Genomic DNA, 16013 nt, shown 5'->3' with positions numbered 1-16013 from the left:
TATCACCCAAATTTCACTGTTCTGGCCAGATTTAGGGTTTGAGACATCAGAATTTCCTGACAAATCCTTCCCTGTAGAACTGCTATGCAGCTTTAGCACCCTGGGGATCAGGCAGAGCTCTCCTCAGTTCCACAGAGCCAACAATGAGGAAACTTCCCTTGCAAGAGTCCCAATGCTGGGAAATGCAGCACAGCTGCTCCAGGGCCCAGCAGCTCTGAGGCTGTGCAGGTGGAGCTCTGCTGTCTATAAATAAGAGCACAGTTTGATCTTTGGCTCTGCCCAGCCTGGAGGGCTGCCAAGTGTTTCTGGAAACTTGGATGGAGCAGAACAAGAACAAATATGATAAAATGAGCTGGGGCTGACAATGATTTATAGAGTCAGTGATCATTACTCTGTGCTCACAGGCTGTGCTTTTGCAGCAGTGCTTCACTTTTCAATAAACTTTGTTTTTTCCATTGCTAAGGCTCGATTCTGTCTCATTTAACAGGGGTTGATCATCAAAACCCCTGAGTGCAGCAGCTCCAGCACTCACAGCTCAGGGCAGCTGATGGAAAAAAGGGAGAGGGAAAAAGCTACAAGGGAAAAAAGCAACACAGGAGGCAAAAAGAGAGGTGTTGGCACAATTGGCCCCTGGATGTCTGCAGAGAGCACAGGCTGAAGCCATCTGAACCCAAACTTGCTGAGCACCCTGAGGATTTGCTGCAGCTGTCAGCTCCCTGCACAAACCTCCCTTCTGGGACAAGATAACTGCAGAAGCTCTCAGCAGAACACATCCCAGGCTCTGCTCCTCCCCTGGCGTGGCTGCCAGCACCAGCACATGATCCTCCTGCCTGCCTGCCTGCCACAAAGGTTCTTTGTTGGGCTGTGGCTCCAGCCCCAAACTGGGGCTCTGGGGCTCCTCAGCCTCCTCCAGCTCTGCAGAAAGGTTGAAATGAGGAGAGAGCAAAGCTCACATCAGGCGCTGGAAGAGCTCCCTGAAAGCCTCGCAGAGAACCTGCAGCTTAGAAAATCTCTCCAGCCATTGCCTGAATAATTAAAAGCTCTAAGAGACCATCAAGGTTTCCTCCATTAATCACTTATATTTTCTAACACCGATGCCTGTTTTATTAGTAGCTTAACAAGACCTCATTTTTACTTTTGTTTACTTCTTTAAATACTTCACCAAATAACGAGCTTAAACTTGACTCACACAAGGCAAAAAAAAAAAAAAAACCACCAAACTTTTCTCCTGTCACTTTTCCATGAGCAATTCTGTCCTGCACTTGATCAGATTTTTTCATTTATATACCCTTGTACTTTCATTTATATACCATGTCTGTGTAATTTATTTACACACCCACCCTCCTCTTGCTCATAAAGATAACCTCTTTAGGAAAAAAAAAAGCCAAAACAAAACAAACACAAAAAAGCAAGAGAAGCAACATGAACTATAAAGGCTGGAGGAGATAAATCATTTCCTACCACTTCATCTTCAGTCCAACACTTCTCAATCAGCTTTGGCACAGGTTTCTTCACCAAGCGCTGCAGGGCTTTCCCAGCATCGTAGTTACTTTCATGTAGCTGAAAAATAAAGAAGACAAATAGATCATTCAAAGGAATTAGCAGTGATCTGATATTGGAGGGAAAAAAAACCACTATAGGGAGCCACATGAGATGTTCTCTGCCTAATTATTTTTCCTGTTGATATATGAAGTGAAATTTAAACAACCTGAAGGGTAATTGAGGTTTTATCAGTGGAAGAAGCAGCATTAAAGCAAGTGTGCATTCCCTTTCCTCCCTAAACCTCTCCCAGGTCATGTTTAAGCCAAAGCCACACTGCTTCCCTTCCACTCACAGAGCTCAGTGGGATGTCAGCCACAATAAAGAAAAAATTCATACATTATGGGTTATACTTCACACAAATTGGCTCAAATCTCCTGTCGTCAGCAGGAGCAGATCTGAACTGCTGAAGGTGCTCTTCCCCCTCCACCAAGTTATTGGGGCATTCATTAGCTTTGAATGCTTCAGGGAATTTTAAAGAATAAAAAAAAGTACTTCTAAAAATAAAAGGTCACTCCTGGGCACAGACCTCTGCTTGTTACCTGCAGTGTGTTTTTAGAACAAACAGAAATGTTCTTTAACTGGCAGCCTGAACTGTTTTCTCCCTCACCAACAACTAAAACAACAATAGCAAACAGGGTGTTTCTGCAGTGAAACGAGTGCTTGGAAACAGAATGTGGACAAGAAAGAAAACTGAGCCACAGTGGTTTTCTATTAATTTTCAGCTTTTATTTGGCACCTCGGGGGAGGCTGCAGGCACTGGGTGCAGTGATTGATTCCCTGCACTAATTCCTGCAGGGGAGCCAAAGAAAACTGTGCTTCAACTTCCAAAATTCATTTCATCCTGGTCCCTCCTTGCAGCCCCAGCTCTGGGAGGTGACATTCCAGCAGAGCCACCAAAGAGCCACCAGCAGCCCTGGCTGTCCCTGCCTGGCAGGAGAGCATCCCTGCCCAGCTCCTGCTCCTGGGACTCCCTGGGGACACCAGGGGATGGAGGTGACCCTGGGCAGGACCTGAGCCAACCCTCACTGCCTCTGCTCAAACTCCAGAACTGCCCAAAAGAACACAACTCAAAACAGTTCTAAGGCTCCTGTGGTATGCAGTGCCTACTTACAGGCATGAAAATAAGATGTTGCCTTTTCTGCTGGGTGCACATTAATTCTCCTCCTTGTGTGCACTCCAGCACTGGGAACAAATCCATCTCAAAGGAAAAAGCTCTGTTTGTTTTGCCAGCTCACCTTGCAAATGCTTCTTTTCTGCCCATGCCACTGCCTAAGTGAAGATTTTTCACTTCAGAAAAGAGGCAGTGCTGGAGAGAATGCTGCTCCTGTTTCCCTCCCCTCCCTGCTCCCTCCCAGAACACGAGCAATGCCAAAGCCTCTTTGTAACTTGGAGGGCATCTTGCTTTTGCCTCAAGGACAACACGTGTTTTTCCCTGGCAGCCCCACTGCCCAAGCAGCTCAATCTGCTAAAAAAAATAAACCCAGACAAGCCCAGAAAGAACAGCCTGGTCTGACAGGCAACCTCTCCAGAAAAACCAAAGTTTACAGGCCATCAAGGCTGTCCCAAAGCAGCAGCAGCAGCAAAGATAAGCATTAACTTCTGGCCAAGTAATTCCATTAATAACAATCCCAAACCCCATCAGCACAGACGTGACAGAAGAGCCATGTGAAAACAGACCTGAGTCAGGCTCACAGTCTCCTGAAAAATGCTACTTTTAGCAGGTGGGAGAGGAAAAAATGTTTTATAAATGTCAGGAGTAGGATAATGCAGCAAAAAGGAAAAAGATTTTCTCTAAGTGCTGGAGTTAAATTTACGTGTTCCAATCTGGCTCATTCTCTGCTTTTTACTCTCAGTCATTTAATATCTCTGAGCACTTTACTGGCAAGATTCAAACATATAAATAACAGCTAATGATGACTGCCTCTGCTTTCATTAACTTCCGCTTGAACTTCTCCAGGTATTCCTATAAACACTGGGTTATTCTCCAGAGAATCACCGTTTTTAGCATTAACTCTGCCATCCAAATTTGGCACCACTGTCACTTTTTCTCTGTACACAACAGCAACAAAGGGAACCACACAAATGTACTCAAAAACAGAAAATGCAGCAACTTCTGCATCACTGGACAGGATTAGAGAAAACATCTGAATGTGCACATGTCTAAAAGCCTCCTTTGTATTGCTATTAAAGAAAGCCAGAGTGTTTTACCATCAAGTATTTTACCATCAAGGCTGCACATTCCCACAAGGTTCCCAGTTCCCACTCCAGCCCTGAGCAGAGCTGCCATTTCTGTCTGGGTGATGCTGCAAATAAATCCTCCTTTGGCATGGCTCAGCTGTCAGGCACCTCTAGTCTGTAATGAACCCATGAATTACATCTTGCAGCTCTGACATCTCTGGGCTTGCTCATCAAAATATTGTTCTTCAATTGTAATTTATAACTTAATTTAAATGTCCCTTTCCTGTGACCTTTTTAGAGCAGAATGGCATTGCATCTGGCAGCTCCTGCTCCAGCAAGGCATCCTTTGGCAATTACAGTCATTATGATGTCCCTTGAAAAGCCCATCTCACTGAGGCTGCATTCAGGCCACAATATTAAATAATTGCAGTCCATTAAGAACAGTGAGATCCCAGAGCCTTTTTCTCCAAGGAGAAATTGCTGCTATCTCATCAGAGTTTTACTGAACTCAAAATCACAAACCCCAGCCTGGTTGGGGTTGGAATGAACCTTAAAGCAGGTCTTCCATCTCTTCCCCCCAGTTCTAATTTATTTTAAGCATCTAAATAGCTGATGCTAATGCTGAAGATGAAGAAGTCTGATATTTGTGATGCTTTGCACACACTGGCACTGCCAGGGAGCTGCCAAACAGCCCAAAATGCAGCTGCAAACAGCTGTGGGGCAACACAGGCATAGCCAGTGCTCCACACACAGCCAGGGCAGGAACTCCCCAGTTACCTGCAAAACTTGCAGCAGCACTTAAACCTTCCAAAAAATACAAGTATTTTGCATATTCCCCCAAAATTTGAACAACAATCGGTTTTGGCCCTTTTGATCTGCCTGTTTCAACAGTTTCTGCAAAAAGACTTCCTGACTCGTCTCACAAATAAAAGTGCTGAAGTTTTTCCCCTAAGAGCAAGGATGAGGATGAATGAATGAAAATTCCAAGTGGCCAAAAGGTCTCCTGGCACTGAGGTGGCTTCAGCCCTGGCAGGCCTGGGCAGTGTTTGCCCACAGAGCTGCCCTGCTCGGCTGAACCAGCAGCAGCTGCTCATCACCACTCATCCAGGAGGAAAACGAGTCATAAGAAGTAATGCTAACATGTATTTAAATAATTTTTTTATGCTTTCAACCTTGTCTGTAGTTAATGAACAAGAAAATCTGGTCTAAGGGCAAGTTAAAACAGGGAGTAATTTGTCTGGGTGACATCTTAGTTAGGAGTGGATTTCCTTGCGCTGGGATTAGGCTGTCATGTTTGTCACTCATAATGACAAGTTCCCATGCAGCAGAGCCAGGAGAGGAACAACAACACTATTAGTAAAGAGAGATTTACACAATATTAGCATTTCATTGTTTGGCCTCTCCCACATGGAGTACTACAGCAGCTGAAGTGGGGCTGTTTTTTCACCATGTGAGGATAAACAGGAGTGGCTGGCTCTCATTTCCCCAGCACAAATATGCCCAAAATCTCAGAGATTCTGAGTTCCACACTGAGTTTGTTCCCAGCCAGCCCCAGTCTGTTCCAGGCTTTGCTGATGCTCACACTCACTCCTGGATCAGAACTCCAGGCAAAGCTGAACACTGGGAATGAATTATTCCTCTGCAAGTCTGTCAAAACTGAGCACAAAGCAGTGAATTAATTCCTGCTTGACCTGGGATCTCTGGGAACAGAGCTGCAGAACCTCTGACCAGCAGGAACAGGGCAAAAGCATAAAAGAGGTCATGAGTGTCTGGCTTTGCACTGTTTGGACACAGAAAGGATCTTAAACCACATCTGATGCAGAATCAGAGTCTGGAGGGCAAAGAGGAGGAAGGGAGGGAGGGGAAGGAACGACTCCGAGATTTCCCCAGCTCTGCCTCCTCAGCACTGCCAGCAGCAGCAATGAGGTTTGTGCTCAATATTCCCCACATTCCACCTTTCCCTGGACTGTCAGATCTGACATCACCTTCCCCCCCCAGAGCAGGATGACTTTCTGGGATCATTTTTTCACCATTATTAAGGTGACAGACTTGCAGGAGTTGCTGTGTCCTCCTCCAGCCCTCCCAGCCCAACACCAGCACCCATCAGGAGAGCAGCAAACTCCAACTGAAAACTTCAGTTCCTAATGAAAACTTCATTTCCTTCCTAAGGGTTACAGTGACAAATGTGGCAGCAAACCCCAACAGCCAAACGAAGGAACAGGAGCTGGAATTCACCTGGAATGTTGAGTGAATAATCATTGCAATGAGCTGAGGTGTAAATACATATATGTGATGTCTGCATGTTGCACTGTGCCTTCCATGATCTTCATTTCTATCTGGTATAATTAACAATAAATCATTCTGGAGTCTTACAGCACCTGTTATTACATAAATAAAACAGCAGCAAAGGAGCTTGTCAAGACTGATTTATGTGCAGTGCTACTCCGAAGTTTATTGGATTTCCATAATAAGAAATCATACCAGACCATTTTCTTTTACATTAATCTTCTGGGTTGCATATGGTAATTTCTAAACAAAGACACAACTTAGTGCAGGTTAAGAGGCTCACAAATCATTTATCAGATAAATCTGATCTCTTTTAAATAGGTGGTGAACTGGAAGATAAAAAAGGTACCATTTTGTCAGGACAAGTGACCCACCTAAACTGTCTGAAGTCAAAAAAACAGGGTCTCAGAAATAAGTCAAAGTTTCTTAAAATATCCCTGACAGAACTATTATTTATAAGGAAACTCTTTTCTAAAAAAAATTCAAAGTGGACAAGGAAAGCATTTACTAAAATAGACATGCACTAGAAACACAAAGAGAAAAGAACCAGAAGAACAAAACCAAAATATTTTGGGACTAATCTAATTTCAGAAGCAAGAACTCTACAAGTGCAACTGCAGATTCCTCAGGCTGCCAAGCGATTAAAAGGAGTAATTAAAGTAGATAGAAAAGCAGTGAAGTTAAATGAATTTTCTGCATTAGGCTTTTATTATAGATAAGGGGAAAGAAATTCCAATTCCAAAACCTCTTTAATGATTATTGAACTTAACAGAAATGTGAGTCTCTGGGAAGGATGTCAGGGAACAACTGAGCCAAGTGCACAGAAGAGAGGCACCAGAGTCAGGTGGGCTGCAGCCCAAGGGAAAGCAACACAAGGAACATTTTCCTTGCAGGCATTTTAACTCTGGTTAAAACTCCAGACTAGCTGGGCTGAATGCAGGAACCAAGGGCCAGGTCAGGGGCAGCTGAGGAAGTCACCATTCCAGCTGGTGGCCCTGATCTGAGCAGCTTTTCCCAAACACTGCCTGGGGTCACCTTCCAGGCACCAGCCACAAGTTCATCCCTGAACTTCTGCAGCTCAGAGACTGGAAAATCAGCTGGGATTTGAAAGGGAGCCACTACCAAAAACGTGATCCCAAAATCTGGTTAACCTGCTCTAATCATTTTACCTGCTCTCAGCAGCCCAGGCTGGTGGAAGGAATCCCTTACCGTGTTGAGGGCGTTCAGGGTGGTGTCATCACGGGAAGCAGCAACACAGCCATCCTCTGTGGATCCTCCATCACACATCCCTGCAAAGGCTGCCATGCTCCTGCAGAGTGCCAGGGAAAGGGGTCAGTCCTCAGCTGCTGCTCTGGTTTGTGTGCAGCACACAAATCCTGTGTTTGCACCTTAAATCATTCATTTTAGGGCCTTGCAGCCCGGGGAACAAGGACAGCAGAGCACCACGGAACTGCAAGGCTGAGTCACCTCAGCACGTGGAATAAATCCAGAATTAAAATCCAATCTAATTTGCTTTCATCAGTCAAAAGTCTGCACTGCCATAGGAGCAGAGCCTGCTCAGGATTACGGAAGATGAAACCTGCAGACAGCAGAACAGAGTCTCAGCAGAGACAGCAAACTTAGTGCTGTCATCTTAGTTTTATAGTCAGAAAACAGACTGAAATTGCAGATTCCCCAGTCTCTGACTTCTTGCAAGCTACAAGTAATTTACTGAGACTCTGAATTATGATGAAGCCCTCCAGTGGGTTTGCTGGATCCACCAGCAAACCAGAGGAGAACTGAAATGCCAACTGGAGCTCCCAGCAGGATTCCCTGAAGGATCCTGTGCTGTCCCAGCAGCTCCTCCCCTGTCACCACCCCACAGCACTCCCTGCCAGCACACACTGCTGCCTTTGCACTTTAGCTCCACAGCTGCTGGGAGATGCTGTGCTGGCCAACAGCAAATCTGAGCATTCTTGTCTGCAGCTGCACATCTCAGCCCATGCCAGTGGCACCCAGAGCACCCCAGAACAGAGAGGGACAGCACATTGCACCCCAGGATGTGGCTGAGCTCACCTGGCTGCCCTGAGGTACATCAGCAGGTCACAGTCGTTGACTCCTGGCATCCACACGAGCTCCTCGTGCTGGGTCACCGTGTCCCCATCCGGGGAGGGGAACGGCTGCAGCTCAGGGAGCTTGGCCTGGAAAATGAGTTCATACAGACATGACAGTTGTTCCCAATGTCGGGAAGATCCACAGGTTCATAAATTCTCTGGAATATTATGATCTGGTAGATGGAAGATACTCAGACAACAGGTGGTGAAGGGATTTGTTCCAAGCTTCAGAACTTTGAGGACACTGAGTCATCGATCCCCAACCCACTCCCTTTACCCAGCACTCCTTCAGAAGGGCAGAGATTTTCCTGACAATTATTCAGGGCTAACACCACCTCAGCCCAGTGCCAGTGAAGCCCTTCTGTACACAGAAACAGCAGAGCTTGAAAGGAAAGCATTCTGTACTGCACAGGCCTGCGTGCTTTGGGAGCCCAGAGCTGATGGACAATTCCTGCTCAGCCACAGCAGCCTGAGTGTGTCTCAAGGATCTGATCCAACTGATCCTGCCAGGCTGAAACACTCACAGGAAACCAGGCAAGAAGGTAGCTACCATATGTGTCCCATTTTAAATCAGCAAGAAACCCTACACATTTGACACTAAGTTTAAAATTAAATGCTCAGTAGATCATTAGAACTCCAAAGAGAAACAAAGACATTTCCTGAAAGGGAGATAGCTCAGCGAAATGAACACTGCCTCTAAATAAGTATTACACTCTATCCAGAGACCCAATTAGCATCTTTAGTCATCTACTGCTCTGAGATGAGATAGCTGAGAGCCTCTTCAGAAACAGCTTTTAAGCCCTGTAATTACCTCCCATACTTACAACGCTAAACGTATTTGAGAGGCAACATTTATACATAACCAGTAATTACAAGTCACAGGTTCAGATGTCTTTCATGTTCTGCTCTTTAATCTGTACTTTATTTTACTTCTTGCCTGGGAAAATGGATATGTCATTGAACTTCTCTTCTGGAAAGGGATAAGCCAGCATTATACCCGATGGGATTTCTGGGAGAGAGAGGCACTCCAGCAACCAGGGGCTGCACAAACCCATGCTCAGCCTCCTGTACCCTTGCAAAATGCTTAATTACTGCAGTTACTCCCAGCAGCAATTTCCCCTTCATCATGGAATCATTGAGCCTGGAGAAGATCTCCAGGATGATCAAGTCCAACCTGAGCCATCCCCACCCTGTCACCAGCAGACACCTCTCCACACCTTCCCCAGGACAGATCAGACTGAGCAGGAACACCAAACCCTCAGCCTGACTTCCTAGCACAGCCACAGCCATCCCTGTGGCCACAAACAACACCTCACACCAATTAACAGGCTGGGAAAATCCTCCCAGGGATGACATTTCTCAGAAACAAGGATGAGTGAGAGAACAATGGAAGTCTAAAACATGAAGCAAGTAAGAATTAACAGTATTCTCCATCAATGGACCTTCTTCCACCTTTTTTTTTTCCATCCATAAATGCATATGGTAATTATACCTTACAGCAGGGTGACTAATGCCTGCCAAAATATTAGATGACAATTTGAGATGAAAGTTGTTTTGAAGGTATCATTTGCAGTACTCTTGTTATGACTACTGAAAAGAACACTACAGGTTTAATTGCCAAGGACTTTTTTCCTCTGAAGGCAAAACATCCTTAAGAATGTGACATCAGTTCCACAAATATTGACTTTCACTAGTTATTAAACAAGGTTTTCAAGAGGGTCTCAATGAATATTCATCACTTGGATGCAAAAATCCAGCACTTGGACACCACAAAGTCAATTCCTCAGGAAAAGGAGAGGCCTCAGTTCCCAGTCACAGCTCTGGCCCCATGAACCAGGGCAAGTTGTATGTTAATACTCTTTAAGAACAGATTATTTCCAATGTTTATGAAGGATTTCTCTCATATTAGAATTAACATACCAGGAACATCTAGAGTCTTAACCTTATTCTGCTTCCCAGTGTGTGAACACAGAGCAGCTTTCTCAATTTCTATTTTAACAATCCAAATGACTTAAAACACTTCTTTAACTTCCAGCAGTTACTCAGATTCCCTCAATCTTATTCAAGAATTAACCCAATAACATTTCTGCTACTAAAAATCATTAACATATCAACATCTGACACAGAAAAATCTCAGTAAGTGAGCTAAGGAATTCTAAAGAACTCATTGAAGTGAGTCATCTAGAGATGATTCTAAAAGCCTCACTGTAGTTGAACACATGCAGTTTTAAACAACTGAACAGACCAAGAGGCAAAAGCATCTTTGGATATCAGAATACAAACAAAATCCTTACCTGGTGGCTTGGTCCAACTCTGATTTCACCTTGGGTACTGTTCAGCCTCCTAAGATACAGGAAAAAAAAAAAAAGACAATGAGAAAGAATTGCAATGGATGAAATTCAGGTTCATATTGCCTATTTTTTGTCATTGCATTTCCAATGGAAATGGAACAGGAGCAGAAATAACACGACTGAGAAAACAAGAGGGGATTTGCTCAGGGGCAGTGAGTAACCCATGGAAGGTGTCCCTCGGCAGGGACTGGATGAGCTCTGAGGTCCCTCCAGTGTGGGTTTGCCATATTCCATCTTACATCATGGTGCTGTGACAATGCCATCCCCCCAGGAAACAAATCCACACCAAACATGAGCCAAAAGCCTCTGGAAAACAATGAGAACATGTCAAAATGTTTTCCCCCAATGCATATTTTTGCAAGACAACCTGACACTGTTCCCTTGTTTTCAGGTTATGCAATGAAATGACTGAACCAGGAAATCAATTTTCTATTTACAAAGCTATACATTAAATACCAGGTTATGTTTTTCCAGCTCCAAGCTGTGAGAATCCTTCCCTGTGAGGAAGGAAGAGGAAGCTGACAACAGAAAATGCTGCTGCTCTTCCTTTGCTCCCAGAATTCATTTTAAGGCTGTGCACATCCCTACTCACCAGGGCAAGGGGAAATCACAGCATCCCTGCCTGCAGCTGCACCCAGCCAAGGCTGCCCAGCAGGGTTTGCACCACACAGAGCATCAGCCTGGCTTCAGCTCAGATAGGAAGAACCAAGGATCCCCCAGCTCCCAATTCCTTCAGCTGCACCACACTGAATATGATAAATAAGGTATTCAAGAATCAAGGCTAGAGCATCCTGGAAGTAATTGCAAAGTTAAAAGCAAAGTTTGGGATGGGACTTCTGCTCCCAGCTCCTTCTGTGGGATCTCAGTGGGCTCTCCAACCATTCCACACAAAGTGTGGACAAATATTTCTGTGTCTTTCCATCACCCAAGCATCATGTCCTGAGCATATTCACACCTCAGGGTGCTCCCTCCCCTGCCCAAAAGGTGAGAGCTGAGCTGAGCTGCTGTGCAGGAAGCTCTGGCAGGCTGCTCCACATCCCACTTGGATTTTAAAAGAGCACAAAGCCCATGGCTCCTCAAGGGCACACAATCTGTTCCATAATTTTTACTGTTTCCACGTCCCCGGGAATGGGTTTCAAATGGAAAGAAAAATTCTTGCTATGGAAACTAAAATGCACTGCAGATTTGAAGCTAAATCATATTGGTGAGAGCAATTACAATAAGAATGGAATGGCATCCTGTGTTTATTCGATGGGAAAGGGAAAAAAGGAGCCAACACTGTATATGAAATGTGACACAAAAGCAACTGCTGTAACAAAGCAGTATCCATAGCAACAACAACTTAATATTTCAGTCCTCCTCAGCTGCAGTGGATTAAATATAATGACAAGATGTTCCCTTTGAAAAGTAACCTGTTGCCATGGCAACGTTGTGTTCTGCAAAGTAAACAGGGGCTGGTCAGAAAGGAGCTGCAAGCCAGCGCCGGAATATCAAAAAGGCAGGAGGCTCGTGTGGCAGAGCAGGGCAGAGCAGCAGGCTGTGATCCCCAGTCGTGCCCCACACAGCCCCGAGCAGGGAGGATGTGCACAGCCCTGCAGCTCTGTCCTCTCCCTTGGGAAACAGCAGGGGAGGCTGGAGCTTCAAGGCCAAAGGAGCACCACTGAGACAAAACAGCTCCGAGGTGACAACAAGAAGGGGCTGAGACAACCCAGGCTGTGCAGAGCCCTCCTTTCCCAGCTCTGGGAGGGAGGAAAGAGGGAGGAAGGCTGGCACAGCAGTTCCTGACAGCTTCCAATGCAGAAACCACCTTCACCCCCTCTGTCACCTGCCTTCTTGGTCACACCAGAGTCACCGTTTCCACCAAGGCTGGCACAGCAGGGCCTTTGGGTAAACCCAGAGTAGGGGGTTCAGGTAAACCCAGAGCAGGGGGAGTTCGGGTAAAGCCAGAGTAGGCAGGGCTCAGTTAAGTGTAGGAGTCTCTTGCCATGAAGGACTGGACCATGGCAATCTCAGCTGCCACAAAGGCCAGCAGAACAGCATTGGGGACACCCTGGGCTCAGGGCTCGCTGTCACAGAATGCCCAAAGCCAGGCAGGATCCAAGGCTGGGGATTCACAGCAAAACTCTGCCGAGGTCAGATGCCAAAGGCACCTGGAGGTTCCTGCACACCTTGCCCTGTCCTTGGGGTGAATCCCAGCCAGCTCCTCACCCAGGGAAAGCCTTTGCCAGGAGGCTGGAGGATCTGCACACACTGACAGCCCTGCAGGGTCAGGGACACCCTGGCACGGTGCAATCTCAGTAGTGGTGCTGCTGCTTCTCTCCTGTTTGCCAGAGTTCAGCAGCAGCCCTGCTCTGCAGGAACTGCACATTGTCACCCTGAGTGGCACAGGGCTGAGGGAGGTGGCACTGCTGCAGCCCCACACAGAACCACTCTGCTCTCCTGCAGCTCCTTCATTTGAAATGTTCCTGTGAAATGAACTCTTCACAGGTTCATTTCTTGAGCCGTGGTCACCCAGCTCTCCCCACACTGCACATCTCCTGCCAGCCAGCACTGCTCTAACCCCACGGAAATAACTCAGTGCTACCATTACAGTTCAAACAACAAGCCACAACAAAACCCCAAAACAAAACCAGAACCCCAAGGTCACACCCAGGACAGCATTCTGTGCTACCCACTTAACCAGCCAGGCACCATCGTCCCTGATTCCGCAGATTGAGGTGATCCCTGATTTAATTACAGGGATGCTTCAACAGAAGAAGGTTTTTAAAGCAGCCAATTCGCTCAGCCACAAACCTCTCAAACAGTGTTTCTGGTTCTCTTTGGAACTCTCCAAAAAGGGTTTTCAAAATTAATAGAAACTACCAAGAAAGTCCCAAGAAAAGGGTTTTTTTTTTTTTTAAAAATCCTTTAATTCAAATAGTCCAAATACCCAAGATGAAAGACCCCTGCTCTTCAGAGGCAGTTTTAAAAACATCTGGCAAGGATCATTTTGTTCCATCTCTAGAGGGACAAAATGGGAGAGAACAAAATTACTCCACTCCAACCTCAGCAGATTAAAAAACAGTTTATCAGGGCCTGAAAGCGACTGGCACTGCAGCCAAGAGCATCTGTTTATGGTCACTGTTGGGAGGCAGGAGACTGAGCCAAGAGGATCCTTAATTTTAACCCAAAATTATCTTAGGCATGTCATGTTCATACGCTGCACACTTCAAAACACAAAAGGGACAAACACGCTCAAGCCACTCAACCTTTAACAAAAAAAATCCCACAATTACCACAAACCCGAGTTAAATACCTCAGAAGAACAAGTTCCCTGATTTCAGCTGTATTGTACACCTTCTCTTTAGCAAGATTTTAAATTTCATTACACAGAAACAGAATCTTAATGCTCAGAAAACATTCTTGTCTCTTGTAAGTTTAAGCCTAATTTAAAACCTGTTATAACTGTGTGCTAAAATAATTTAAAAAAAAAAAAAAAGGCAGAAGCAATTTTTTGTTCTGAGTGAAAAATCCAACCTGTATTTCTGGCAAATGAACTTATAAGGGAACATTCCCAGTGCTTGCTCCATCCAAAGCAGGAATGAATAAACATGTACCAACACTTGTATCTCCAGAGCAAGCTCCAGCCTGCTGCAGAGGCACCATGAGAAGGAAGTGGAGGCTGCCCTGCACCCTGGGCTGTTTGCAAAAGGAAGTACTTGCACAAGTTTGAGTCACACAGGAAAAGCCTTTTCAAGATAACGTTATTTTTTCATCATGTGTATAGAGGAAGGGAAAAAAGCCTATAGAGTCCTCAGTGTTGTCCCCTAGTCAGAAGGTGGGATGGAGGTGACAATAATTCAGCCAAGTTACTGCAAAGGAAGGAAGTGTTCTCTGCACACAGGAACTACCTGTGTGGGGAATACTTTGCTGGCAGATTCCACAGATCTCTCTAACACTTGTTCATCTCCAGATAAGGAAGACACCAACATTTTGATCGTAAATTAAAAAAAGTTAATTAGTGGGAACCACCGCATAGTGCAAAGGTTTTCATCTGGTTACATGTGAATTTGATAGAACCAGGATGTTGCTTACAAGCAGCATTTATATTGGTGAGTAAATGTCTAACTGAATCCATGGAATGATGCCGTTTATCCTGTACAGTTTCTAAAATGGCCAAGCAGTACCAGAGCAAATATTCACTATTAAAGCACACTAAACACCACAGCAGCTCCATTTCTCCAGCACAGCCCCAGTTCATGTGCAGGACAGCAGAGCTGGGCAGCAGCACTGCAGGGAAGTTTTCAGAAAGTTTCATCAGATCAGATGCAATGATCAACCTCTGGGCTCTTCACTTGCCTGACAACACAAATCTCCAACTTCCCTGAACAGCAAACACGGAGAGCAACAGCTCGTGGTAAATGTGATAAGCATGAAGGATGGGAAGCATGAAGGTATCCCTAGTTCCATCACACACCTGGAAACACAAAGCTCTAATTAAAACAAATTACATCCTAAAGAATTGCTAAGAAGGGGAAAGAGGTAATCTTACTGATTTATGCCTAGGAAAAAAGCTGAAATGAAGGCAGAACCAAGGGAAGAGACTATTCCTCATCCAAAGGACAATATTCAAGCACTTCCCATGATATATCTGCAATTTCTAACAGCTGTTTGGAGTGGCATTAACTCACCAGACCACCTACCAGCAGTCCCTGCACTGGGAGAATCTGCTGGGCATCCAGCCAGGACAAAATTCTCCACTAGGAATGGAATAACTGCAGGAGCACAACTCCAGGCTGCCCAAGGAGGCATTTCAGAGCACTGAAGGTCCTGCCAGCACCAAGATATCTCACAGCCAGCCTTAGCCTACTGCCACCAAGGCTGTTCTTGGGCTGGATTTTCTGGGGGAGGGCTGCAAGGTTTAGGGGTTTTCCTTGGCTGGGGGGAGCAGGCAGGTTTTCTACTTGTTTTGTGTTTTTTTAGACTGAGGTGTACAGCCTTGTGCACCTGCTGCACACCAACCTGAGGAGCTGCTTGGTCCTCAGCTGGCTGCCCAACCCCTTCTCTTCCATCTGCTAGTCAACATCTAAAATCAATGTTAAGGACGCAAGCTGCCACATCCCTGAATTCCTGCAGAGCACTGACACATTCCTGCACATGAACTCAAGCAGCTCCTTTATTAGGAATAAGAATGTTTCCAAAGCTCAGGCCTGTGGAGATACTCTCTAAACGCAGAGGTGATCCTGCCAGACTGAAGTTCCAGGAAATTGAGCTCTGTAGTCATCAGCAGGACTTTGCTTCAGCCAATGGCAGAAGTGACCAGTGATGCACACAAAATAGGTGTTCTTGATTTCCTATGCTCTGCAGGTATGAAAGGAAATGGGTAAGGGCAGGATACAGACATGGACATGGCACTGTCATGGGCAAAACTCTGCAGGTTTATTCATCACTCATTCCTCAGATTCTGACAAGAATTACAGACTGTTTGGGTTTCAAGGAACTGTAAAGCTCATCCAGTGCCACCCCTGCCATGGGCAGGGACACCTGCCACTGTCCCAGGTTGCTCCAAGCTCTGTCCAGCCTG

General features: G+C 45.6%; 1 protein-coding gene across 7 annotated transcripts in view; it reads right to left on the bottom strand.

The window, feature by feature from the left end:
- RERE (arginine-glutamic acid dipeptide repeats) overlaps window positions 1–16013 on the bottom strand; it is a 164905-nt gene that overhangs the window by 54294 nt on the left and 94598 nt on the right. For all 7 annotated transcript variants that reach the window (XM_085079931.1, XM_085079926.1, XM_085079930.1 and 4 more), the window contains 4 exons: window positions 10394–10442; window positions 8062–8186; window positions 7216–7315; window positions 1462–1560 (listed from right to left, as the gene is read on the bottom strand). In XM_085079931.1, coding sequence (XP_084936057.1) covers window positions 1462–1560; window positions 7216–7315; window positions 8062–8186; window positions 10394–10442 — 373 coding nt within the window. The remainder of the gene's footprint in view (window positions 1–1461; window positions 1561–7215; window positions 7316–8061; window positions 8187–10393; window positions 10443–16013) is intronic.

The sequence above is a fragment of the Lichenostomus cassidix genome, chromosome 21 (genome assembly GCF_008360975.1).
Source record: "Lichenostomus cassidix isolate B80296 chromosome 21, HeHo_3.0, whole genome shotgun sequence".
Taxonomy (NCBI): domain Eukaryota; kingdom Metazoa; phylum Chordata; class Aves; order Passeriformes; family Meliphagidae; genus Lichenostomus; species Lichenostomus cassidix.
The sequence above is the reverse complement of the archived record's forward strand: the minus strand, read 5'-3'. Positions and strand labels throughout refer to the sequence as shown.